The 25,381-nt window shown below is 42.1% G+C and overlaps 1 protein-coding gene across 10 annotated transcripts in view; it reads left to right on the forward strand.

Moving 5' to 3' along the window:
* THUMPD2 (THUMP domain containing 2) overlaps window positions 1–18,934 on the forward strand; it is a 45,765-nt gene extending 26,831 nt beyond the window's left edge. For 8 of the 10 annotated variants that reach the window (XM_049695824.1, XM_049695825.1, XM_049695823.1 and 5 more), the window contains 2 exons: window positions 11,466–11,574; window positions 17,980–18,934. In XM_049695824.1, coding sequence (XP_049551781.1) covers window positions 11,466–11,574; window positions 17,980–18,304 — 434 coding nt within the window. In that variant the 3' untranslated portion in view covers window positions 18,305–18,934. The remainder of the gene's footprint in view (window positions 1–11,465; window positions 11,575–17,979) is intronic. The other 2 variants (XM_049695828.1, XM_049695829.1) reach the window with 1 other exon arrangement.
* Window positions 18,935–25,381: the final 6,447 nt, after the last annotated feature.

Genomic DNA, 25,381 nt, shown 5'->3' on the forward strand with positions numbered 1-25,381 from the left:
TCACATAGTTGTTTGCTATCAATGACTATCTTTTCAACCCTTCTGTCAAGGTTTTTAACGGGACTCTGCGCATAAGACACAATTTTCTAGAGGAAGCCAAGGGGTGATTAGACTGAAATCAAGTTTTCATATACCCTAATTTCTTTAAGAAAGCTATTTTTTTGAGACCTCAAGAAAAATGGAATAGCTCTATAAGTTGTTCCAGAGCAGTGGTTTTTCATACCCTGTACAATCTCCAAAGTGCCTAAACAGCATGAGGAAGGAAGTACTGATTTGCCCATCAGAACGTTGCTGCGCTCCCAACTCCACTTTCATCAGTTCTCATGCTTGGGGCATTTCCCATAAGATTTCACTTTAAAATCAAGTATAACTGCTCAACTGTTATTAAAAAAAAAATTTTAAGAAGAAAGTTCTCTATGACACCAAATAGCCAAATAAATCCTACTTTTTTAAAAGATCACTCTAACTGCTGTGTTAAGAAGAGACAATAGTAGGGCAAGGATTGGAACAAAGAGACTAGTTACAAGACTATTGCAATAATCCAGGTAAGAAATGGTGGTGGCTTGGGGCAAAGTGATATTGGTGGAGGTGTTAAGTAGAGGTCAGAGATATGTATATATATTTTCTGAAGGTAGAACCAACAGGATTTGCTGGTGGATTAACTATGAGCAAAAGAACAAGGATGACTGAGCTTTCTGACTTGAGCAGCTAGAGGGTAGAGTTGGGGAAAACTGCAGGCGGAACAAGTTGGAGTTTGGGGCCTGTTCAGTTCCACGTGATGATTAGATACCACATGGAGAAGATGTCAGTGCAGTAGGTCAGTATACAGACCTGGAGTTTCTTAGGGGAGAAGACAGACACCCCTAGTATAGATAACATTTAAATCCATGAGATCACCTAGGAAATAAGTACAAATAGAGAAAAGAGAGGCTTTCTCTGAGGATGAGATGCTTAGAGTTCTGGAGGGTGAGAATCTAGTAAAGGAACCACCAGTGATGAGAAGGTAAGAGAGAATCTGAGGAAGAACCATCAGCTGTGTCAGATGCTGCTGGGCGGTGAAGCAAAATATGGCCTGGCTGTTTCCGTGGAGCAGCGGGAACATAGAATTGCCCGCCTGAGTGGGTCCCGGAGAGAACCGGGGAAGGTAGCCTGCAGACGGCTGGCCCTGGTCGTTCTTTTGGGCAATTTGACTGGTAAGGGGAGCAGAGAGATGGGGCAGTAATAGCAAGTGGTGAGATTAGGGATCAAGCAGGGATTTTTTGAAGGTAGAATTCACTTTTTTTAAAAAAGTACAACATGTTCTTATGCTAAAGAGAATGAACAGATAAACAGGAGAAACTCGACAGTGTAGGAGAGAGAGAATTGCTCATCTGATACACTCACAGCCCCCAAGAAAGGATGGGACGCAGTGCACAAGCGGCAGGACGGGCACTCCTGGTGACGGGAAGGCAGAGCGCATGAGGATGGAAATTGTAACAGGTCACACCAGACCAGGTGTGGCCACTGTAGTGCACATTCCCTCAGCCTTTGTTGAGGCTGGATATTATCGTTCTATTACGATTTTTTAAACTCTTTACAAATCTGGTAAAAATTTGTAAAATTTACCTTTAATTATTAGTGCGATAAACCCTTTTTCACTTTATGTCATTTGTAGATTTTTCTTTTGTGAATTACTGGTTTTCAAGATAGCTTTCTGGAGGAAAGAATAAAACATCTGTTTTAAATTATTTTAACATCACAGCCTTTTAATATTAAAAGTCAGTCTAGGGGGGATTATATATCTTGTGTACGTAGGGGCCAATATTAACTATTTAATAAGTACCCCTTCGTTGCATGCCTCTACTTTAGAGGTGGACATTCTAGCTAGATACAAGTGTTTCTTTTCTTTTTTTTTTAACAACTTTATTCGAGTATAATTGCTTTACAGTGTTGTGTTAGTTTCTGCTGTATAACAAAGTGAATCAGCTATATGTATACATATATCCCTATATCCCGTCCCTCTTGCATCTCTCTCCCACCCTCCCTATCCCACCCCTCTAGGTGGTTACAAAGCACCGAGCTGATCTCCCTGTGCTACATGGCTGCTTCCCACAAGCTATCTATTTTACATTTGGTAGTGTATATATGTCCATGCCACTCCCTCACTTCGTCCCAGCTTACCCTTCCCCCTCCCCGTGTCCTCAAGTCCATCATCTACGTCTGCATCTTTATTCCTGTCCTGCCCCTAGGTTCATCAGAACCATTTTTTTTTCTTTTAGATTCCATATATATGTGTTAGCATACGGTATTTGTCTTTCTCTTTCTGACCTACTTCACTCTGTATGACAGACTCTAGGTCCATACACCTCATTACAAATAGCTCAATTTCGTTTCTTTTTATGGCTGAGTAATATTCCATTGTATATATGTGCCACATCTTCTTTATCCATTCATCTGTCAATGGACACTTAGGTTGCTTCCATGTCCTGGCTATTGTAAATAGTGCTGCAATGAACAATGTGGTGCATGTATCTTTTTGAATTCTGGTTTTCTCAGGGTATATGCCCAGTAGTGGGATTGCTGGGTCATATGGTAGTTCTATTTTTAGTGCTTTAAGGAACCTCCATACTGTTCTCCATAGTGGCTGTATCAATTTATATTCCCACCAACAGTGCAAGAGGGTTCCCTCTTCTCCACACCCTCTCCAGCATTTATTCTTTGTATATTTTCTTCATTAATTTGGTTTTACCTTTTAAAGCTCTAATCATAACTACAATTTAGAATTGTATTTCTACACAAGGATCTCCCACCTCTTACTATAATGAGAGTACATATGAACTTCAGAATCAAACTGAGTATAAATCCTGGATCCACTGTTATTTCTTCACTGTGGAGCCTTCAGCCAAACACTGGACCTCTCTGTATTTTCTCATCTATAATATGAAGCTAGTACCTACTTCATAGGGCCATAGTGAGAATTTATTACGTAACTACATGGAGTCCAGTGTCTGACACACAGCATGAATTAAAGACTTCTGTAAGCATGGATACATCTAGGAACATTAGTGTTCAATGAAACTCCTACCGTGATTTGTGCTTTTGCAGAATCACTGTCTTTATTCTTTGTATGCATTAATGGCCTTATTTTTTTCTACTTTTTTAGTAACATTCACTTTATCTTATAACCCTCTACTAAGATAATCCTTTAACATGCACAATTTTTGCACGTGTTTATTCGTAAGTTTTAATCATCATGAAAATTTGGAACCAAATGAATATTATGTTGCAGGCTGTCTTAGGAAATAATTAGTCATTGATTAGGCTTTCTTTAAATCTACAGAAATACTTACATTCTCAGTATAATATATATACAGATTTGAGCAAAAGAAACACACGAATGATTAACCAAAATGACAAAATTATAGGCAGGTGAAAAAAGGGGAATGTTTTCACTCCTTCTAACTAGACATTCTGTAGCCTGTCACATTCAGTGAACGAGTGTATAATAAGATTATTGGTAATAACCGTGCTTTGTTCTCAGTCACATCTCTGCCTTCGTCTCTACACTTGTAGATATCAGGCATATGCTTTTTTCTACACCCGTAAGCTCCACATAATGTGGTGGTTGCATTTTGTTTCTTATTAGTGTGAGTTTTCCTCTAATACCAGTCCTGCCCCTGCTCACCTGGCCCTCGGTGTTCTAGTCAGGTGTGTTGTGACTCACACCATATCCTGCAAGATTCATGAAGCTGCCAGGATGCCCTGGCATTTGGGGAGTCAGGGGGAAGTGTAGGAAGTGATGGGTTAGGTGTGTGTGAAATATGTGTGGGAAATAGGGGGTAAGAAGCTCACCATAGAGTTTGAGTGTTTTTGCTACAATGGCTTTATGGTTTATCATATGGTATAAATCCCTTTTTATTATTTGGTAATGCTACTGTTCTGTAACAGACTCTTTCAGCAGCAGTTAGGTTTTAAAAGTGCATATTTAATGAAAAAGTTTATATTTCTCAAGAAAGCTGTTGATGAACAGATAACTTGAGTAAAATGTTTATTACCATTTATCATCCACTGTGAGGGCCATGATGATAGCACTAATCCAATGAAACAAATCTGTTCATAGAAGCATCTAGCATTTACTTCAAAACTTAGTCATTATTTTAAGGAGACTGAGCCACAATTAAGTATTTATCACATGCAGCTGAAAGAACTGCATTTAAATGTCACTCTGTGAAGCATGACTTTTCATTTAGATCAAGTGACCACTCTTCTAAATTAATTCTGCTCATTTTCAATTCCAAATTTCCTTATGTACATAAATAAAATGAAGCTATAGCTATTAACATGTTGGCTCCATTAGCAGACCTCTGCAGAAAGGTAAATGTTGCCATTTTTGTATCCGTGTTATCAGATGCTTCAAAAAGATCAGCTAAGTCAATTCCAGTAGTGGTTTAGCTTTTTTTCCCCCCCAATTCTTGGAAATTTAGGAAGTTTTTTCTGTCAGAGATGAAACATCTTTCATTATTTTGAATGCTGCTGTAAATTCAGCTCAGCACTGCATGTGTGTCTGTTTATGCATTATTTGGTGGACCACAGCATCATGGTGAAAATTAATGTTCTTATTAAATAAAGTAACCTGTGAAGCAGAAATGTACTTGGAATTTGACATGGTACCTACATAATTCATAATTACCTCCAAACAAGCTGTGATGTTCTGAATTGAAATAGAAACTTAAGTTATCAAAATAACAGACTTTAAAAAAAAAATTTTAATATACGCAGAGTAACTGAACTGCAGGCTATCTGTGATAAAGATGGTTGAATGCAAAAAAAGTAATTCAGCATGACCGTACACGCTTTATTTGCTTGCCCATCATTAGGTAGGTTTAACAATGTTTAAGCCTTTCAAGAATATAAAATGGGAAAAAGACAGTCTCTTCAGCAAGTGGTGTTGGGAAAGCTCGACAGCTGCATGTAAATCAATAAAGTTAAAACACATCCTCAGAGCATGCACAAAACTAAACTCAAAATGGCTTAAAGACTTAAACATAAGACACGACACTATAAAAGTCCTAGAAGAGAGCATAGGCAAAGCATTCCCTGACATAAATTGTACCAATGTTTTCTTAGGTCAGTCTCCCAAGGCAATAGAAATAAAAACAGTAACAAATGGGACCTAATCAAACTTACAAGTTTTTGAACAGCAAAGGAAACCATAAAAAAAAAAAAAAAAAGACAAAAAGACAACCTACGGAATGGGAGAAGATATTTGCAGATGATGCATCTGACAAGGGCTTAATCTCCAAAATATACAAACAGCTCATACAACTCAACAACAAAAAAACAACCCAATCAAAAAAGTGGGCAGAAGACCTTAATAGACATTTCTCCAGAGAAGATATACAGATGGCCAGTAGGCACATGAAAAGGTGCCCAATATCACTAATTATTACAGAAATGCAAATCAAAACTACAATGAGGTACCATGCCACACTGGTCAGAATGGCCATCATTAAAAAGTCTGCAGGGCTTCTCTGGTGGCGCAGTGGTTGAGAGTCCGTGTGCCAATGCAGGGGACACGGGTTCGTGCCCCGGTCCAGAAAGATCCCACATGCCATGGAGCAGCTGAGCCCGTGAGCCATGGCCGCTGAGCCTGCGCGTCTGGAGCCTGTGCTCCGCAACGGGAGAGGCCACAACAGTGAGAGGCCCACGTACCGCAAAAAAAAAAAAAAAAAAAAAAGTCTGCAAACAACAAGTGCTGGAGAAGATGTGGAGAAAAGGGAACCCTCCTACACTGTTGGTGGGAATGTAAGTTGATGCAGCAACCATGGAAAACAGTATGGAGGGTCCTCAGAAAACTAAAAATAGAATTACCATGTGATCCAGCAATCCCACTCCTGGACATATACTTGGACAAAAGTATAATTCAAAGAGATACATGCACCCCTATGTTCATAGCACTATTCATAATAGCCAAAACATGAAGACAACCTAAATGTCCAACGACAGATGAACGGCTAAAGATGTGGTACATGTATATACAATGGAATATTACTCAGCCGTAAAAAAAGAATGAAATAATGCCATTTGCATCAACATGGATGCAACTAGAGATTACCATACTAAGTAAGTCAGAAAGAGAAAGACAGGGACTTCCCTGGTGGTGCACTGGTTAAGAATCCACCTGCCAGTGCAGGGGACATGGGTTCAAGCCCTGGTCCAGGAAGATCCCACATGCCATGGAGCAACTAAGCCTGTGCACCATAACTACTGAGCCTGCACTCTAGAGCCCCCAGGCCACAACTACTGAAGCCCACGCACCTAGAGCCTGTGCTCCGCAACAAGAGAAGCCACCACAATGAGAAGCCCACGTACCACGACGAAGAGTAGTCCTCACTTGCTGCAATTAGAGAAAGCCCAGGCTCAGCAACAAAGACCTAATGCAGCCAAAAGTAAAATAAATTTATTTTTTTTAAAAAGACAAATACCATATGATATCACTTATATGTGGAATCTAAAATGTGGCACAAATGAACCTATCTACAAAACAGACTCACAGACATAGAGATCAGACTTGTGGTTGCCAAGGGGGAGGGGGGAGGGAGTGGGATGGACTGGGAGTTTGGGGTTGGTAGATGCAAACTATTACATTTAGAATGGATAAACAACAAGGTCCTACTGTATAGCACAGGGAACTATATCCAATCTCCTGGGATAAACCATAATGGAAAAGAACATAAAAAAGAATGTATATATGTGTATAACTGAGTTACTTTGCTGTACAGTGAGATTGGCACAATATTGTAAGTCAACTATACTTAAATGTTTTAAAAAATGTTGAAGCCTTTGAAGAATTACTTTGTAAATCAGCCAGGGTATCTTATAATTGTGCTATAAACTTTTTAAAATAAACAAGTTGCCTAATTGCAGTTGCATTTTTTTCAAAATTCATTGGAAATCTGTAATCAAAGAACTCAACAAATGGAGTGCCAAAAACCTTAAGTTTCTGAAAGTTTTGATGAATCGCAGTTATTAAAAACAAAACTGGCAACTGGACATTAAAATCTATCCCTACAATCACCAAGGAAGAAGTGAACAAATTAAAACAGTGAGAGCTCAATTATGCACAGTATTTATTCTGAAATTTGTAAATACACCTTGGGTATATTATAGGAAGAATCTTCTAATGGCTTCCTTAATTTTAATTGGATAAATGTATATTCTAGAATGGAATGGAATGAAATTGAGAAGGCTTAGATTTTATAGCCTCTAAATTTGGCATAACAATTAAAAGAATGATAGAGACAACTTAATTGCGTTTTGTGTTGTGAAAATATTTGTCAAAGGCACTCTGAATGGAGAGACTGTGAACCAGAGGGCTGAGATATTTACACTTTCCCTATGAAAAAAAATAGAATTGAGAGTCTCCTCCATATAGCAGAATTTACTCTGAGCTCTACCATACTATCAACCGTAAAAATGAAACTTTGAAGAATGTTGCAAGCAACTGTACGAAAAATTTTAGAAGTCCATATTTAAAAAAAAAAAAAACCGGGCTTCCCTGGTGGCGCAGTGGTTGGGAGTCCGCCTGCCGATGCAGGGGACGCGGGTTCGTGCCCCGGTCCGGGAGGATCCCACGTGCCGCGGAGCGGCTGGGCACGTGAGCCATGGCTGCTGAGCCTGCGCGTCCGGAGCCTGTGCTCCGCAACGGGAGAGGCCACAACAGTGAGAGGCCCGTGTACCGCAAAAATAAAACAAACAAACAAACAAAAATACTACCTTCTTCTGAAAAATGCCAGTGATGACATGGTATTAGAGCTGATGCATCCAAGAAACTGCTCAGCATGTGAGTACAGACCATAAATAAGTATTTCACTTATTTTTAATGTTAAATAATATTTTAAGTTTTTATTTAAAAAAAAAACTTCAGGGCTTTCCTGGTGGCGCAGTGGTTGAGAGTCCACCTGCCGAGGCAGGGGAAACAGGTTCGTACCCCGGTCCGGGAAGATCCCACATGCCGCGGAGCGGCTAGGCCTGTGAGCCGTGGCCACTGAGCCTGCGCATCCGGAGCCTGTGGTCCGCAACGGGAGAGGCCACAACAGTGAGAGGCCCACGTACTGCAAAAAAAAACTTCACTAACACAACATTGTAAATCAACTACAATAAAAAAATTATTTTAAAAAAACTTCACTATGCCAGATATGTTATTTTTTAGGTTCACCATAATAATAAACCAATTTGTTAGACAATAAATATCTCAAAAAGTATATAATTTTATTTCTAACCTCTTCGTTCTCAAAAATGTTTCTGTTTGCTATAATGGAAGAGAATCTGGAAAAGAATACATATATATATTCTTTTATATATATATTTATACATATATAAAAACTGAATCACTGTGCTGTATACCTGAATCATTCAATCAACTACACTTCAATAAATAAATAAAGATTTCTGTTTGGACTATAAATTAAGTGGTGACCAGATCCAGATGCCAAACTACATTTTGCATATTCAAGACTCATTATGGATTAAGAAGACAGATTGAAACTTCAGCTTCATTGAAGTATTTGTATTCTCTTGTATTTAATGAAATCAGAAAAAGAATAGTATAAATAAAAGGGAAAAATTTCACCAGCAGCAACCAAATAAGGAAAGCGCATAATCTAATGCAATAAACTTCAAAATCTGGCCGTGATGGAAAGAAACAAAGTGGTAGAGCAATAGCCAGTGGAATAGTGGCTACCTACAAGGTTACTGAGGCAAAGTGGGACCCAGAAATATCGCGCCCAACCAAGATGTCATTTTAGTATAGAGATATTTTCAAATATAAAAAGGTTCAGGCAACATTTCACTAATAAGCACTTTTGAGGGGGGAAAAAAATTAATAAAATCCAGATATTTAAGAGATGAACCAACTGAGGAGTAGAGAAAGCCAAGGTAAAATGGTCATGAGGATTGGATCAAATATACAACTAATTTTGAATACCTGAGAATTACAGGACAGAATGCCATTGTTATAAACCTGGACGATGGAAAGAATAACAAACAGAAGTACAATTAAAGAAAATAGAAAAAGGGCGTGCCCAATTTTATAAAAGTGCTCAATTTACCTTGTCTCTTGTCTAAGTAGACACAAAGAAAGATATCTTAAAGGCTCTTAAAACCTTTTGGAATAAAACATCTTAGGGCCATAATCCTGGTTTTAAGCAGTTCTTACTCATTTTTCTCCCAGAAGGAGGGAGTAAATAGGACAGTTTTTGTTCAAGACATACCAGTCTTTTAAATTTTTTTTCATGTTCTTGAATCATCCTGCAGAGATGTAAAAAAGAGATGTTTTTTTACTTGTTTTGAGTTCTGTTTCTATTTCAGAATTTTATCTCCTTAATTACAAACTCTTTGTTCACAGGCAGTTTAAACATTTAATAATTTAAAAGATTTTACTGCGTGTTTAATCTTACGGGTCAACTGCTCGTGATTTTCGGAGTTTCTGCATCAGAAACTCTGGAGGCGGGGCCCACAGTCTGTGTTCCACCAAAGCCCTTCAGTCGATTCTGATACGCACTAAATAGGTTTGGCTGGGGGCCCCGAGAGTTTGCATTTGTAGTTCCCAGGTGATACTGATGCTGCTTCTCTAGGGACACACTTTGAGAACCATGCTAAAGGGAAGGTGAGTTGGAAAGAGGCCCATCTGGAAGTAGTTGCCCCCCCAGGCCTTTGAGGCGCGGTGACAAGGACTTGCGAAGTTCTGCAGAGCTTCCCTGAAGGATTCTGACCCACTGGTCTCCACCTGGCTGTCATCTCCTTATACACCTCAGAGAGGACATTGTAAATAATGACAATAGCTGACAGTTACTGAGTGCTCTTTACATGCCAGGCACTGTTTTACATACTTTCCGTGAGTTCCTCGCTTGTAAACTTCTGAGATGGGTAGTCTTATCCCATTTTACAGATGAGAAAACTGAAGCAATAATTTCCCAAAGTCGCATAGCTAGTAAGTGGCAGAGCCAAATGCAAGCTGTCTGACGCCAGAGGCTACACAACAAAAGCCACATCAACGGAAGTTCAGATTATTTTATGTTTTATTGGAAGATAACACCACTCAGTTCTAGAACTTTGTAAAAAGTTACTCTCTTCTATCTCGAAGTTTATTCCTTCAGCTTCTAAAATGATTTAAAGCAGTTCGGCAAATTATATGGTACAGAGTAGAAAAGTTGCAAATAAAAATAGACACCAACCAGAAGGGGAAAAAATGTTACCAAATCTGAAGATGGGCAACTCATGTATGTGCGTGTTTAAGTAGACAAAAGACTTGGGCTCAATCTCAGGAGTAAGTTACTGCCTGGTTCCTCGTGTAGAAACGTTTGATAACCATGTCTGTACATTGTCTTCAGTAGTTTCACAAAAAGTATAGTTAACAGTGTTCAAATGGATGTGTCCCATATCAGTAACCTAAAACCAAAGGCATGAAGTCAAAACGTGACATGGAGAAAAGATTTCCTGCCTAGTCCGAACAGAATATTATCCCGTTACTTGTTTTCTAACAGCCTGCTCTTCTACTAATCTCGGGTAAGGTCAGAACTAGGAAAGATCAGCAAGTGTTCATTAGACTCTCCCAGATAACAGGATTTTTAATTTTGTTTTTAAATCTCCCGCCAACAAAAATTTGTATTGTATTCAGATAGTAAAGACTATTTAAATTCTATTGCGTTTCTATAGAATTAGATGCTTTCCAAAATAAAAATGGTTATCTAACTTAGTTTAGATGGTGGTGGAAGTAAAATAATTGGAAAGTGAAAAGTTTACTCAGAAAATGTGGAAGTTAAGATTGGGTGTAGGTAAGATTACCTTATGGTAATCTGATTTCTGAGAATAAGATGTAAAGTTGAGAAGGAAATTTAGATTTGATAATCAAACACTGTATTTTGTTTTAGAGATGATATTCATTTTGTTGATTATTGATTGTTTGGCCTTTTCTCTAGTCTTAGGACTTAAGTAGATGTTCTTAACCCTTTGGGTCTCCTTTAAAACCACAATGAAAGCTATGGGCCACCTCTCTTAAAAACAAATAGATCATGCAAAATTTTATATATGATCATGAAAAGAAAAATGAAAGTTATAGGACGTAATTTTGTAAAAGGTCTTTCTAGACATCCTAATATATTTCTTCTTGGATCTAGTAATTATCTATTCATGTAATATGTTTAAAGAGTTGAATTTTCTGGTTAATTTAAAATTCTGCTTATGTCATATTTTATTATACCAATATAAAAAAAACACTTTTCAAAGAACGGAATACAACAACTATGCCATATATCTTTGGTGATTATGAAAGCCTTTCAGGATCTTGTAATTCCTTAGAAACAGTATTAGCAACCCTAAATTTTATTTAATATGCAAAAATAATCCAGTGTACTTCAGTTTTCTCATACTTAGGTTGCAGATGTTTGAACTTACTGTCATCAGATTCTCTCATTTTTGTGTTTCAGAATTACCACTGCCTTCAGAAAGTGTCGATACTATTATTTCCGATATTCCATTTGGGAAAAAGTTTAAGTTAGGAAAAGACATCAAACACATTATACAAGAAATGGAAAGGTGAGCTGTTGAATTTATTTCCACAATTTTTGAGCTATTGGGCATTTAACCAGAATGTATCGTAGCTCTTAAGATTTGATTGCATTTTAGTAATTTCCCAATTTTTATAGCTTAATTTTCTAAGGTTTCAAATCAGAAGTTTATAATTGAAATAGTTATTCTATATCATCATACTATAAGTTTATTCAGGAAAAGATATTAATTTTTCATTACTGCCTGAAATTTGAATATGTAAAACAATGACATATTTCAGTTTCTGAGCTAGTTAATTTACGTATTTACTTCTAATTCTCCCCAAAACCCTACCTCCTTTGTGTTAATCCCCCACACTTTACTGGGGAGAACCTGGGACCCAGAAAGATGATCTTTCTCAAGATCACAGAGCTACTAAGGAGCAGAACAGAATTTACATACAGAACATTCAGTCACATAGAATGGACACTTTCATTGTTGATTGTTAAATGAAAATGCAAAGGTGCTATTCATGTAGTGATTCTCAGGTCAACCTCAGGGTAAGTATTTCTTGGAGAGGTTCAAACAGTGAGGCCTGAATATGTATTTTCCTGATCATTTCAGTTGATAAAAGGAAGAACCTTTCACAGAGGAAAGAAAGGACATGGATAAGGAGTCAGTTCATATTAAATTGTCTCCACTGAGCATTTGATGGTGCAGGATAACATACACGGTCACGAGCCTGTATGTAACCCTGTTACGCAGTTACCTAACTCATGACATCACCTGGGATCTCAGCACCTGTAATTCAGACATTTCCTGAGCTCCTATATCCCCTTATATGTGCCTGACAGCACATTCCCCTGGAGATTTTGTAACTCTGACTTCATTTTAACATCATTTCAGGAGCTTCTGAAAAATACTGATGCCCATCCTCCACTCCTCCCCACCGAGGCTAACTTAACTGGTCCAGGGTAGAATCTGGGCGTTGGTATTTCTTAATGGCCCCCCAGGTGATTCTGTTGTGCCACCAGGGTTAATAAGCACAGCCTTTGCTGGCGAGGTAACTCACCAGGTATACTATGAAGCCAGCTCGTTGTGAGATACTACTCTGGGAGCATGTTACACTTAATATGGAAATTTACAGTTAACCTGAACTTTGCACCAGAGATGGTGGCTTAGCCTACCTGACGATCTAGTGCTGTGTATTTTAAACATTTCCACAAGTCAGTGGAGGGCAGTGTTTGGAGTAGACAGTCTTTTCAGCTTTAGTAAAATTAGACCAGCCTCACCTTCTCTACACCAGTTTTGGTTTTTGTTCTAGGTAACTGAAAATGAGGCAGTGATAGATATGACTGCCCTCACATTGTTTCAGGAAATTTAAATCTTTACCTGAGAGTCAGGAAGACATTCAAGATTTCCCACATAATTCAGGTGCCTCCATAGAGTCAGTTCAAAGTTTATGTATTTGTACATAAGGAACTTTCCCTGCTCCTGTGACCAAGCTTCCTTGCCACCTGCCCTCAGCCTTTATCGTTTGGCCTTTGACTTTTCTGGTTTGAGGTTTTATACAGGCCGTGTAGTGTAATGTAGTGGTGAAGATCACGGGCTTTGAAGCCAGAATACCTGGGCTGTAATCTTGGCCCTATTACTCAATAGATCTTCTGTCACAGGCACGTTGCTTAACGACCCTGCGCCTAATCTTTAAATAATAATACCTACTTCATAGTATTGTCCTGAGGAGTCAGTGGATTTAAAGCTCTTAGAACAGTGCTAGGCACCTAGAAGGGCTGTTAGCTCTTTTTTAGTGTAAACCACTTCCAATGCTTTGGGAAAGTAGATGGGGATGTATATAATATATTATAAGTACACATACCATTTTTTCCCAGTGGTTTACCAATAGTTTAAGACTCTAGATAGAAAATGGAAGGGAATGGAGGGGGAATTGTGTTAGTAAAAATAAGAAAAAATACAAGAGGTCAGTAAACCTGTTTACAATAGGCAATGGAAATAGTTGGCCCTGAATGTCAAACAGCACTGGATTCTTCAGGAAAGAACATGCAATCAGAATTTTAAATTCCCAGACAGATAATTGCGCTGGTCAATTATTTCCTCCTTCAATTTATTTCAGCAATAACAATTTCACGTATGTAAAGTGCTTCAGAGAAGTATAATATTTGCACTTTCCTCTCAAATACAACCATGTAAAACAGATGAGCAAAATTAGAAATTAAATTTGCTAAGCTTCAAGGAAGAAGTCACTACATCCCCAAAAGACTTGAGGTGGATTCATGGAAGAAACCTGATTTCAATGAAATTTAGAAATTTGCAAAGAATAAAAAAGGAGACCGCACCATGTTTTATACATACAGATATTCAACAAGTATTTCTTGAGTAAACAGTGAAGCAAAAAGCGTGTTCAAAAAACAGTGAGTAGGACTTCCCTGGCGGCGCAGCGGTTGAGAATCCCCCTGCCAATGCAGGGGACACAGGTTTAAGCCCTGGTCCGGGAAGATCCCACATGCCACGGAGCAGCTAAGCCTGTGCGCCACAACTACTGAGCCTGCGCTCTAGAGCCCACCACAACTACTGAAGCCCACGCGCCTAGAGCCCATGCTCCCAACAAGAAGCCACCGCAATGAGAAGCCCTCGCACCACAACGAAGAGTAGCCCCCGCTCGCCAGTTAGAGAAAGCCGGCGCGCAGCAACGAAGACCCAACACAGACAATAAACTAATTAATTAATGTTAAAAAAAAAAAAAAACCTCATTAAAAAAAAATGAATATACCAGACTGCTTGGAACAGAGATTAGTGGTAGAAGGTTAAGGCCTAATGCCTTTCAAGTTCAAATAATTTGGGTATTTGTATCACCTACCCCTAGTCTTGCAGGTTCACACGCAAAAGAGAAATCTCTTTTGTGTTGTTTGATGCAGAGTTTCCCCCAACTTATTGACCACATAATTCTTGGGTTTTTTTTTTTAGCAAGAAATAATCTCTCATACTACACTAGTGTTCAGAGGAATACAATTTGGGAAATGTTGCTTTATAATTTCTGAATAGCTTTCTTAGTAAGAAATTATGTGTATATGATCATGGAAAGTTGCCTAGAAGAACATTTATCAAAAATGTTCATCTCTGAGTGGCAGGATTTCAGGTGATTTTTACTTTCTTATTTTCTCCATTATGTGAAAAAATTTATAGTAAATTAATTGGTGAATGTCCTGCTAGACATTATTCCATGGACATACACACAAATAGATAACATGTTTTCAATTCTAGCCATACATAAATAGGATCATCCTTAATTTACTGCACTGTATAACCTTTTTTTTTTCCCACTCAAAAAATATGTCATGAGAGCTTCTCTGGTGGCGCAGTGGTTGAGAGTCCACCTGCTGATGCAGGGGACACGGGTTCGTGTCCCGGTCCGGGAAGATCCCACATGCCACAGAGCAGCTGGGCCCGTGAGTCATGGCCGCTGAGCCTGCGCGTCCGGAGCCTGTGCTCCGCAATGGTAGAGGCCACAACAGTGAGAGGCACGCGTAACGCAAAAAAAAAAAAAAAAAAAAAAAAAAAAAATATATATATATATATATATATATATATATATGTCATGAATCTCCTTTCTGATCAGTTGTTATAATGTACCTGATACACCATTATGTAGCCCGTATACATAATAGGGATGAGCATTTAGGTGACCCCCACTTTTTCATTTTAATAAAGAACAACGCTCTGAACATCTTTGCACCAGTTTTTCAAACTTACTGTAATAACCAAGTTACTTAAAACCACGGTGCCTCAGTTTCTTCATCTGCAAAATGGCTGTGCTAACAGAATATACTTGAATTCTGAGGATTAAATGATATATAATACAAAGCATTTAGCACAGTGGCTGGCACATAATAAGTACTCAATAAATATTAGCTGTCACTGCCATTATTGTCACTGTTATTATATTACTGCTTCTGCTTCTACTTTTATATCTTAGAATAATTTCCTAGAAGTGGGATTGCTGGGTCAAAGGTTATGTACATTCCATATTTTTGATACATTATTGCTAAACTACTGTCAAAAAAGTTATACCAGTTTTTGTCTTTGGGAGTACTCATTTTCTCCTAAATCTTGCCATCCTAAGTATGGTAGTCTTTTTATTTTTGTTAATGTGGTAGGTAAAAAATTATATTTCATTTATTATCTTAATGATGTTTTCTCCTGTGTGTTTAGAGATACTTGTATGGTTTTTGTTTCTGTCCCCTGGTACAGCCACATCTGTCCTCATCTCGCCCCCTCCTCTCCCAGTAGCCTGTGTTTTGGTTCCTACCTCCTCAAGGATCGTTCTCTGCCCACTTCTCATTCTTATCTTCAACCTGTTCATCTCCTCATTCTTTCCAGATCCAGCCATCCCTTCCCAGGACACTTTTGTGGCCTTGCATATCCACCCGCTGTACTAGGCACTGGGGCTTTGGCTATGAACAGGACAGAGCCTCTGCCCACGTGGGGCTGGCACTCCAGCGTGGGAAGACAGATCATGAATAAATCAACAGGATAATTTCAGATCATGATTGATACCATGAAGGAAACTAAAAGGGACATTTTTGCCAGAGAGTGACTGAGAGAGAAGCAGTGGCTACCTTAGATAGATGCTCAGGAAAGGCCTCTCCAAGGAGATGGTGTTTGACCTCTGGGACAAGGGAGTGGGTGTCAGTGCCACACAAACAACAGGGCTGGACGTCCTGATGTGAGAAGGGAGGTTGGTGTGTGGAAAGCATAGTGGGCAAAGGGAAGCAAGCAAGTGGGAGTTGGGAGTTTCTTTGAAGTATAATGGAAGAGAGAGAGGTCTCAGGGATTTGCAGTTGTGTCCTGTGTGGAAACTGGGAAGGGGAGGTGGGGAGATGGCGACAGGAATGGGAACCAGGCCTGTCGGGTTGCGCTAGTTCAGGAGAAGCACGAGCGTAGGCTGAAGTGTGATGTCGTTTGGAGGCGGACTAGTCTAGACGGGCTGACTGTTTAGATAAGGGAAAGCTGCTTAAGCTCCTGACGTCTTTGCTGGGCGTGGCGAGGGGTTCCCGTTAAGTCTTGGTCCTCTAGCTGCCGCCCGGTTTCCTTACCTCTGCAGCCAAGCTTCTCCAAAGAGAAGTCTACGCTCGCCGTCCCTGCTTCCTCACCTTCCCGCCCCCCATTGACTCCGACAGACCAGCATTGGCTCCTGCCCTCGACTAAGTCACTAATAACTTCTCATCCCCTCGTCGCTTGTTAGTCCCGTAGCATTTGACACTGTTGGGACTCTTCATTCCTTTCTTGAAACTCTACTCTTCTGGCTCCCATGACATCACCGTGGTCCAGACTTTCTCCCAGGCTGTTTCATGGGCTCTTCCCCCTTCCTTGAATGTTAAGTCTGTTCCTTGGCCCCTTGTCTCTCCTCTCTCTGTTCTGCCACCGCAGGTGATCTCGTGCCCCATTATGGCTTCATCTGCCGTTTACCACTGGAAACTGTGAAATCTCCACCTCGAGCGCTGGCCTTTCTCATCACCTGCAGGCTGGACGTCCAGCTGCCCGTCGGCCCCCAAGCTCGGCACGTCACAAACGGAGCTCTTGCCCTGCCCCTCCTCCCAGCCCCCTCTGACCTGCCCTTGAGCTGAAGCACTTCCAGTGCCTCCTGTTCTCCGCTGCTCCCTGTCTTGGCTCCTTTCTTTGCCTCCAGCGCCCCCCTTGCTCTAGTCCCGCCCTGTCCCTCGGCCTGGCCCACACCTGCATGTCCTTCACACCCGCTGCAGGTATTCTTCTGGGGAGAATCCCCTGGGGATCTTCCCCACTCTCAGTGCTGGGTGTGGGCCCCACCTAAGGTGCTCCCACAGCACCTCACTCTTTCACTCTTCCCTTGCCTCTCTCCCACTGGTCAGTCCTCTCTTTAGCAACTCAGGGGACAGTATGTCCTTCATCACTTTTCCCACAGAAGTGCCCTTCGGACTTTGGTCAGATGATTGAGAAAATGAATTCTCCTCCACAAGCTGACATTTCAAGGTCTTCCCCTCTTTTTCTGATCTTCCCTTTTGCCCTTTCTTTGTTCACGTCCTTACTCCTTCCTGGTGACTTTCTTCTGCCATCAGCCTGCTGCCTTTCACATGCGCCAATTCCTCGGGATTCTTTCATTTGCCTTTTCCTTTGTGCAATCATTTATTAAACTGTGACTACACATTACTTGGAGGCTTGCCTTTTAAATAGAGTAAAAATAGATAATTAAAGCAGATTTGTACTGGTGATTTCATAATTACTATAATGAATATGCATTATGGAAGATACCACCTAATTATCAAAATCCGCTCATTTAAATAGATAAAATTAAATTTCAGATTAAAAACACCAAGTATTTTAAACAAAGTGGGATTGTGTGTTGTCTACAAAGGGGGAAATACTCCCTCCCACCAATTACCTTTTTTTTTTTTGTAACAGAGTGCTTCGTGTTGGCGGGACCATCGTGTTGTTGCTTAGCGAAGATCACCACAGGCGCCTTAAAAGTTGTGAAGAGAGCAGCGTCCCTTTGAATTCCAAGGGCAGCCGCACGGATAAACCTGGAAGCACAGAGTGCTTGAATCCTGAAGAAAAAGCTGCCATATCAGAGCCAGCGTCATCTTCATTTGCAGCCAGTAACCAGGAGTGCTTGGACAGAATGCCACCATTCGGCTCTTTGGTGCCAGTGGAATGCTACAGAGTTAGCCTTGGAAAAACAGATGCGCTCATATACAAATATAAGAAGTCGCACTCCCCTGGGCAATAGCGGGCTTGCTACTGTGAGCCACGTTCAAGTCCTTCTACGTCAGCTGTACAGAGTAGAAGATGGTTGTCTCTGGAATCTTGACAGTGCCAGAGGCTTCCAAGTAAACAGACTCCCCTAAGACAGGGCGGTGGCTGCTGGACACCTGTTCTTCATAAGAGCTTCTGTTTTACACTCTAAAGAGTGTTTCTGACAAAGAACAACTAATGGATATTTGAACTAAAGGACTCTTAAACTTCACCTTCTGTCAGAATATGAAAAGGTCTGCTCTGCTTGCACTATTTATGAGCAGAAGATTCAACCTCAAAGCAGAAGTTTCAGAGGCTCAGCATAAAGTATATCTCACTCATCACAAGTTTAGTAATATTTTCACTGTCACATTTTTTGAAATGTAGAAACTTTTATGTTTTGATATCAACTTTCTTTTGATATTAAACTTGATTTTTTGCACCTGTCATTTTCTTCTCTGTTGGAATGAAAATAACTTTTATCTGCAGTACATTTTATATGTCCCACATTATGTGAAACATCAGTGGGAATAATAATATGAATTAAGCCAATATCCTCCCACATGATGGAAGATAAACTTCGTATTTTTTGTGAAAGTATTAATAAATTGTCACCTCACTGTCATTTAATTTGAATGCATTCCTTGTGTTCACTACTTAAAGAAACAGGAAATTGATGAAAAATATGATTTCGTTTTTTTCAGTAGCCCAACGTAGTGACTTAGCTTTGTGGCTGCCTTGGTACCATCTGAACAACGTGTCCACGCTGGGGAAAACTCTCACCTTGTGAATCCCACCTCTCCAAAACAGAAGCAAAAACTTGTTTTCCAGCTAGGGTGTGGCATGTAACCTAGGCCCAGTGTCAAGGTCCACTGGTCAGTGTGGGGCGAGTGTGGCACAGGCGATACGTGGAATTTTTACCTGGGAGCACCTAACAGTGGGCGCATCACATGTTTATACGGTAAATATTTATTGCAAACCTCCTATCTGCCAAGGCACTGTTCTAGGCCCTTGGAGCGTATCAGTGAACCAAACAGATCCCTGCCCTCGTAGGACTTAAATCTAGTGGGGGAGACAGATAAGAAATGATAGACATAACAGGTAATTTATTTGATAGGTTAAAAGATGAGGGGCCTTGCAGAGGGAGCAGTGATTAGGGGCGGACAGGAGGATGGGGACAAGTGTTTTGCATTCTTTTTTTTTTTTTTTTGCGGTACACGGGCCTCTCACTGTTGTGGCCTCTCCCGTTGCGGAGCACAGGCTCCGGACGCGCAGGCTCAGAGGCTATGGCTTACGGGCCCAGCCGCTCCGCAGCATGTGGGATCTTCCCGGACCAGGTCACAAACCCACGTCCCCTGCATCGGCAGGTGGACTCTCAACCACTGCGCCACCAGGGAAGCCCCCTTGCATTCTTAATAGAGAATGTGAGATTTGAGGAAATATGTGATGGGCATGGAAGAGTGTCCAGGCATATGGAACAGCCATTGCAAAGGCCCTGTGGCAAGAGGGTGGCTGATGTGTTTAAGGAACAGCAGAGAAGCACCAGTGGCTGGAGTAGAGTGAGTGGAGGGGAGAAAGAGGGATTAAAGAGGAGGTGAGTGGTGGGGGGAAGGGGGGCAGGTTAGATCGCATAGGACCTTGAAGACTGTTAGAAGGCTTTGACTCAAAACCACTGTAGAGTTTTGAACAAGTCGCAATCTAACATACATTTTACAGGATCACTGTGACCACTGTGTTGTGAATCAATTGGAGGGAGGCAAGGTGGGAAGTAGAGAGGCCAGTTGGGAGTTTTTTGCAATAATCTTGTCCCAGGGCAGTAGCAGTAGAGGTGGTAAGAGGCAGCTGGATCCTGGGTATATTTCGCAAGTAGAATCAGCAGGTTCTGCTGATGTGTTCGATGTGTGGCGTGATCAGTGGAGAAGAGGCAGGAATGACTATAAGATTTTTGGCCGAGCACCTGAAACAGTGGAGTTTCCTAGTCAACTGATCAAGGAGAGACTACTGGAGGTCCGGGCTTGGTGGGAAATACCAGAAGTTTCGCTTCAGACTTGCTCAGTTTGAGATGGGCATTAAACATCCAAGTGCAGGTGCTCAGTAGGCAGTTGAATATACAGTCTGCAGTTTAAGCCAGACGTCTGTTCTGGAGACAGGAATTTGGGAATTTGCAGCGTAAAGGTGCCAGGAAACTGGATGGGATCACCAAAGGATGGAGTGGAGGAAAGAAGGGAAGAGGACCCGGGCCAAGCCCTAGGTTCCTCCAACAGAAGAGGGATCTGCAAGGGAGACTGAGAAGGAACAACCAGTGAGGCAGGAAGAAAACAAGAGCGGTGGCCTGGGAGGCAAATGAACAAAGAATATGGTGGAGGGAGTGACCAACTATTAAACGCTGCTAACCAGCCTAGTAAGAGAAGGACTGGAAACTGACCGTTGGGTTTAGCAATGAGGAGGTCATGAGTGACCTTGACAATGGGAATTTTGATGGCGTGGAGAAGAAGCAAAACCACACTGGGTTGGGCTTCAGAGAAAATGGGAAAAGAGCCAGAGGTAGTGAATATAGGCAACTCTTTCCACTAGTTTTGCTGAAAAGGGACCAAAGAATGGAGGTAGTAGGTTGTGGCAGGGGACATGGAGTCGAGGGAGTGACTTTTTCTTAAGACGGGAGAAGTAGCAGCATGTTTTTTTTATGTTGAAGAGAATGTTGCAGGAAAAGCAAAAAGCTGATGAGCTAGGAAAAGGGAGATAAACACCAGAGCCATGTCCTTGAATAAGGGGATGAATCCACAGGAGGAGGAATTAGCTTTTGATAACAGCGTGAATAATTTCTCCATGGTTACAAGTGGGAAGAAGCATGCAGGCATTTCTGCCATAACAGGATAAATGTGCCCCTGAACATTTTTTCATTCCCAAACTCATGCACTAAAAATAACAATTTATGGAAAAAATAGCGTTGGGGCAGACCATTCCAAACCTATCCAACTTTGCAAACTGCACACTAGCAAAAGCACCAACAAACATAGTTTTTAAAAACTTTATACACCTAACAAATAAATGCATCAGAAAATAAAGGATTCCACCTTTCCAAGAAAAGGGCAAAGACAGCTTGCTAGAATTTGGTAGGAGGGTAGAAGCTGCTGAGTTACACAACAAGCACTTCCAGGACAGAATCTGCGGCCAAACCACCAAGACCTGGAAGGAGCAGTGAGCACGCGTCACGTAAAGTACCTTATTCTTCTGCAGCTCCTCCGTTCAGCTCATCCTGTGGCTGTCCTGCACATTTGGCTGCTTTTATCTGGTGGAACAAAATAATGTGCTGGGGGAAAAAAATCACTTGTGATCCAACCCAATTTCCATATTACAGTGACATCATCCCCCTACTTAGCAATAATATTTAATGTCCATTACAGAAACACGCAGTGTAGAACAGACTGTAAGTGGGAGCAGATGCTGGAAGGTGGGCGGATGTGGTGGTGGAAGACCGTGGAAGTTCACTTCTGACTGTTTTAATTTTGTCAGTGAAAAAGTATGTGGTAATTTCCCCAGTTCCTGAGCCTGTAGTTGGAACGGTTCCCCTCGGCAATGAAAGAATCCGCACAATGGCTTCCGAACCCTGGGCCAAGGGTGTCTATTATTGCAGGACCAAGGTCACATACTCCCTAGGCTCCCCCTTCCTACCAAAATGGACAAACAAAAGCAATACTGTCTCTTTGTAGGAACCGCAGCTATTAGTGCCACCAAGAAGAAAGAGGCACGATGCTCAGTGGAGTTCTTTGGCATCTGAAGGCAAAGCTATGTCAGCCTGGGGTCTGCTGCTTTGACTCATTTACTTTTTTTGTTTGTTTCTTTTTGTGGTACGCGGGCCTCTCACTGCTGTGGCCTCTCCCGTTGCGGAGCACAGGCTCCGGACGCGCAGGCTCAGCGGCCATGGCTCACGCGCCCAGCCGCTCTGCGGCATGTGGGATCTTCCCGGACCGGGGCACGAACCCGTGTCCCCAGCATCGGCAGGCGGACTCTCAACCACTGCGCCACCAGGGAAGCCCTCATTTACTTTTAATGGAGGCCTGAGCAGGGGAGGGCTCTCTAGCTGGTCCAGGCACACTGTAAGCATCTCTGCATTTTGCCAGGAGGACCCAGGAGATCTAATTATGCTCAGAGTGTCTGTGACCTGCCGGGATGCTGCGTGGAGCCAGCAGCAGCTCCCAATAGGGAAAGTGCAGCTGTAGCCTCTTAGCTTTTGGAGCAAAGCCAGGCTTTCTTATGCAAGTAATTATTTTCCTCTTAGAAATAACTCTTGCTATGGAGGGCTTGACCACAGGAGACTAGGTGACCACGTGACCTAAACTGCCCATCTTGCAATTTGATCCACCAAGCCAAGAGTTCAGTGGGCCCAGCCCGGCAGCTCACCCTCATCAGGTGGGAGTGGTATATATCAGCACCGGGGGCCACGTGGCGGATGGTGCCCATGAGCTGCAGGGACCTTATCCTGCGGGGCGCCTCCTGCCTGCCCCTCCCCGCCCCTCCCCTTCCTCACAACCATGGTCCCGTGGAGAATTCCCAATGAGCAGTTTGCCAGAGGAAAAAAAATGTCAAATCTGGTTTGGAGACGGCTCTGCCAGTTTGGCTGGCACCTGTTGAGGCATTTCAGCCCCACTTGGGGCCGAGGGACAATGGGGAAAGGAGATCGTCTCAGGGACCAGAACTTGGGGTGGTCTGCATTGTATACTTTACCTAGAAGGAGAGATGATCTGGGAGGAAGATAACCCACCACGTCATGGGCAGTGGCTACCACTCAGAAAGGATGGTCGGCGACACGAAAGGAGGTCTGGGGTAGAGGAATGTGGCTGGACATCTCAGGACGGGCCCCAGTGTGGGAGAGTCTTTGGGTCTTAACCACCGGAAAAGTCAAGAATTCCCACCATGCATGAGGTTCTAAGTGTTCAAGCGGCAGATTGCCTGCCCTGTGCCTTCGGCCCCTGTCCTCAGCCACCCTCGCTCAAAGGCCTCATGGACAAAGTGGCCATGGTTTCAGGGACAGAGATAATGCATTGGCCCAACAAGGACTTCTCATCAAGGCTAACTGCCTACTGCCCCTGCTGATGAATTTTCAGCAGCAGTGACCAACCCCGAGACTTGTTATAATACCCCATCGAGGAGGGGGGTTAGAGTGGAGACCCTTCCCTTGCAGAGGGGGCAGTCATTTGTCCTCACTGGACTAACTGCTCACTCTGGACTTGGATTCTCCAGACCAGACACACCTTTCATGAACTTCCCAAATTGCCTTAATTCACTATCATTTGTTTCCCGGCCACAATGCTTTTCACCAGAGTTCAGTTACAGTGGTGTGTGTGAGGCAATAGACCTAGGCTCACAGAATTTCTAGTCTTATAGCATCTACGCCTCACCTGAAACGGAAGGCCTGAGGGCAGGGTGGAATGGGCTACTCGACACTCAACTGTGCCGGCAGAGAAGTCCTTGAGAGGCTGAGACGCCTCCCTGCAGGATGCTGTGTGTGCTATGACCCAGTGACCAGTAGATGGCGATCTTTCTCCAAAAGTCAGAAAAAAGGGACCGAGGGGTGAAAGTGGGAGGGATGCCTGTTACCATGTCCCTTCTAATGAAGCAGGCACCATGATGGAATCTGCTTACCGGAAGGGTGTCAGAAGCATCTAGCCTCAGGAGTCAGTAGGGACAGAGTGCAGCATGCAGGGCCCAAAAGCAAGGGTCCAAGCTGTGCTATGGGCACCCAGCAGAGGCTGCAGCGGGTCATTGTGACAACAGCCCTGTCATGTCAGTTGGTTGGTGTTTCCGGTTGAGTAGCCACCTAGACTAACTTCCTGCCCTCTTGAACACCTTAATATATTTTTTCAATGAACTCCTTCTCTGCTAAACTACCTAGAGCCTATTCTGTCGATTGCAGATGGAGACCCTGCCCCACACACCCGGGTTACTAAAGCCCACTCCCGTCCTCCAGGCACTGCCCAGCTCATTCTCAGTAGGATGTTCACATCTGTTTTGCATTTATCCTTTTGCCGAATTTTCCAGCTCTGCTTAATATTCTTTGCCACCTCCCACCCAAAATTGCTTTTAATGTTTGGGCCTCTCAAAGATGTTGAACGATACAGTCTTTTTCATTCTGTGCCTAAGCCTTAATTGAATCTTTAGGAGAAAAAAAATGTGTGAAGGTGGACATCTTTGTGTGTGTAACCAAGGTGCCGCAAATGGCAGGTAGAAAATGTGTTTCTTCATGGACTTGAATGACAGTGGCAGACATATTAAAGGCGGTGGTTCTAATTACCTTGGCGTACTTGGCAGAATTAAATCATGGTTTCAGTGTCTGCCTAAATAGCTTTAATATCAAATGCACAAGAGATAAAGCTCTTTGAGAATTTTCCAGTTTGAGGATATCTTCTAGTTGGAGTATTCTACAGGACTTTTTCCCCTTTGGCACAGGGTGTGGCCACCAAGAACAGTTAATATTTCTTGGACTAAATTAAACTGGCTCCTATTAGAAGCTAACAAATAGACGCCTGTGGATCTGAGGACAGTGAACCAAAGGGACACCCAGAAAGCCATGCGAGAGACGGACAGCTGTCAGGGGAGACACCTACTCTCTACATGACCTGGAAAACTAAGCCTCATCAGGGATTCAAAATATATTGATTTTTCAAGAGGAAACACTCACTTGGATATTAGGTAAATATGATTGTGCAAGGAGCTACGCAAGAAAGCTTTGGGGCAAATATTAGGTGAGATGCAAGGTCTTCACTGAAAAATCTTGGTAATAAATCCTGAGTATTTTCATGCATGTTATACAAACACTACGTATTTTCAGAGTGTTTATAGCCTTTTCAGTTCTCTTACTCTTTCGCTCATTCATTTGCTCCTTCATTCATTCGACTGCCAAGCATCTCTGGGAACTTGCTGCATGTCAGGCTCTGGGGATGCTCGATGGTAAAGCAGCCCTGCCTGAAATGCTGCTGTGACAGCTCTCCAGATGAAGAGGCAGGCAGGGAGCAGGAGAGTGATAGCCAGAGGTCCCAGTGTATGACAGATAGGGTTATCCTCGACCTCTGGA

The sequence above is a fragment of the Orcinus orca genome, chromosome 13 (assembly GCF_937001465.1).
Source record: "Orcinus orca chromosome 13, mOrcOrc1.1, whole genome shotgun sequence".
NCBI classification, from domain to species: domain Eukaryota; kingdom Metazoa; phylum Chordata; class Mammalia; order Artiodactyla; family Delphinidae; genus Orcinus; species Orcinus orca.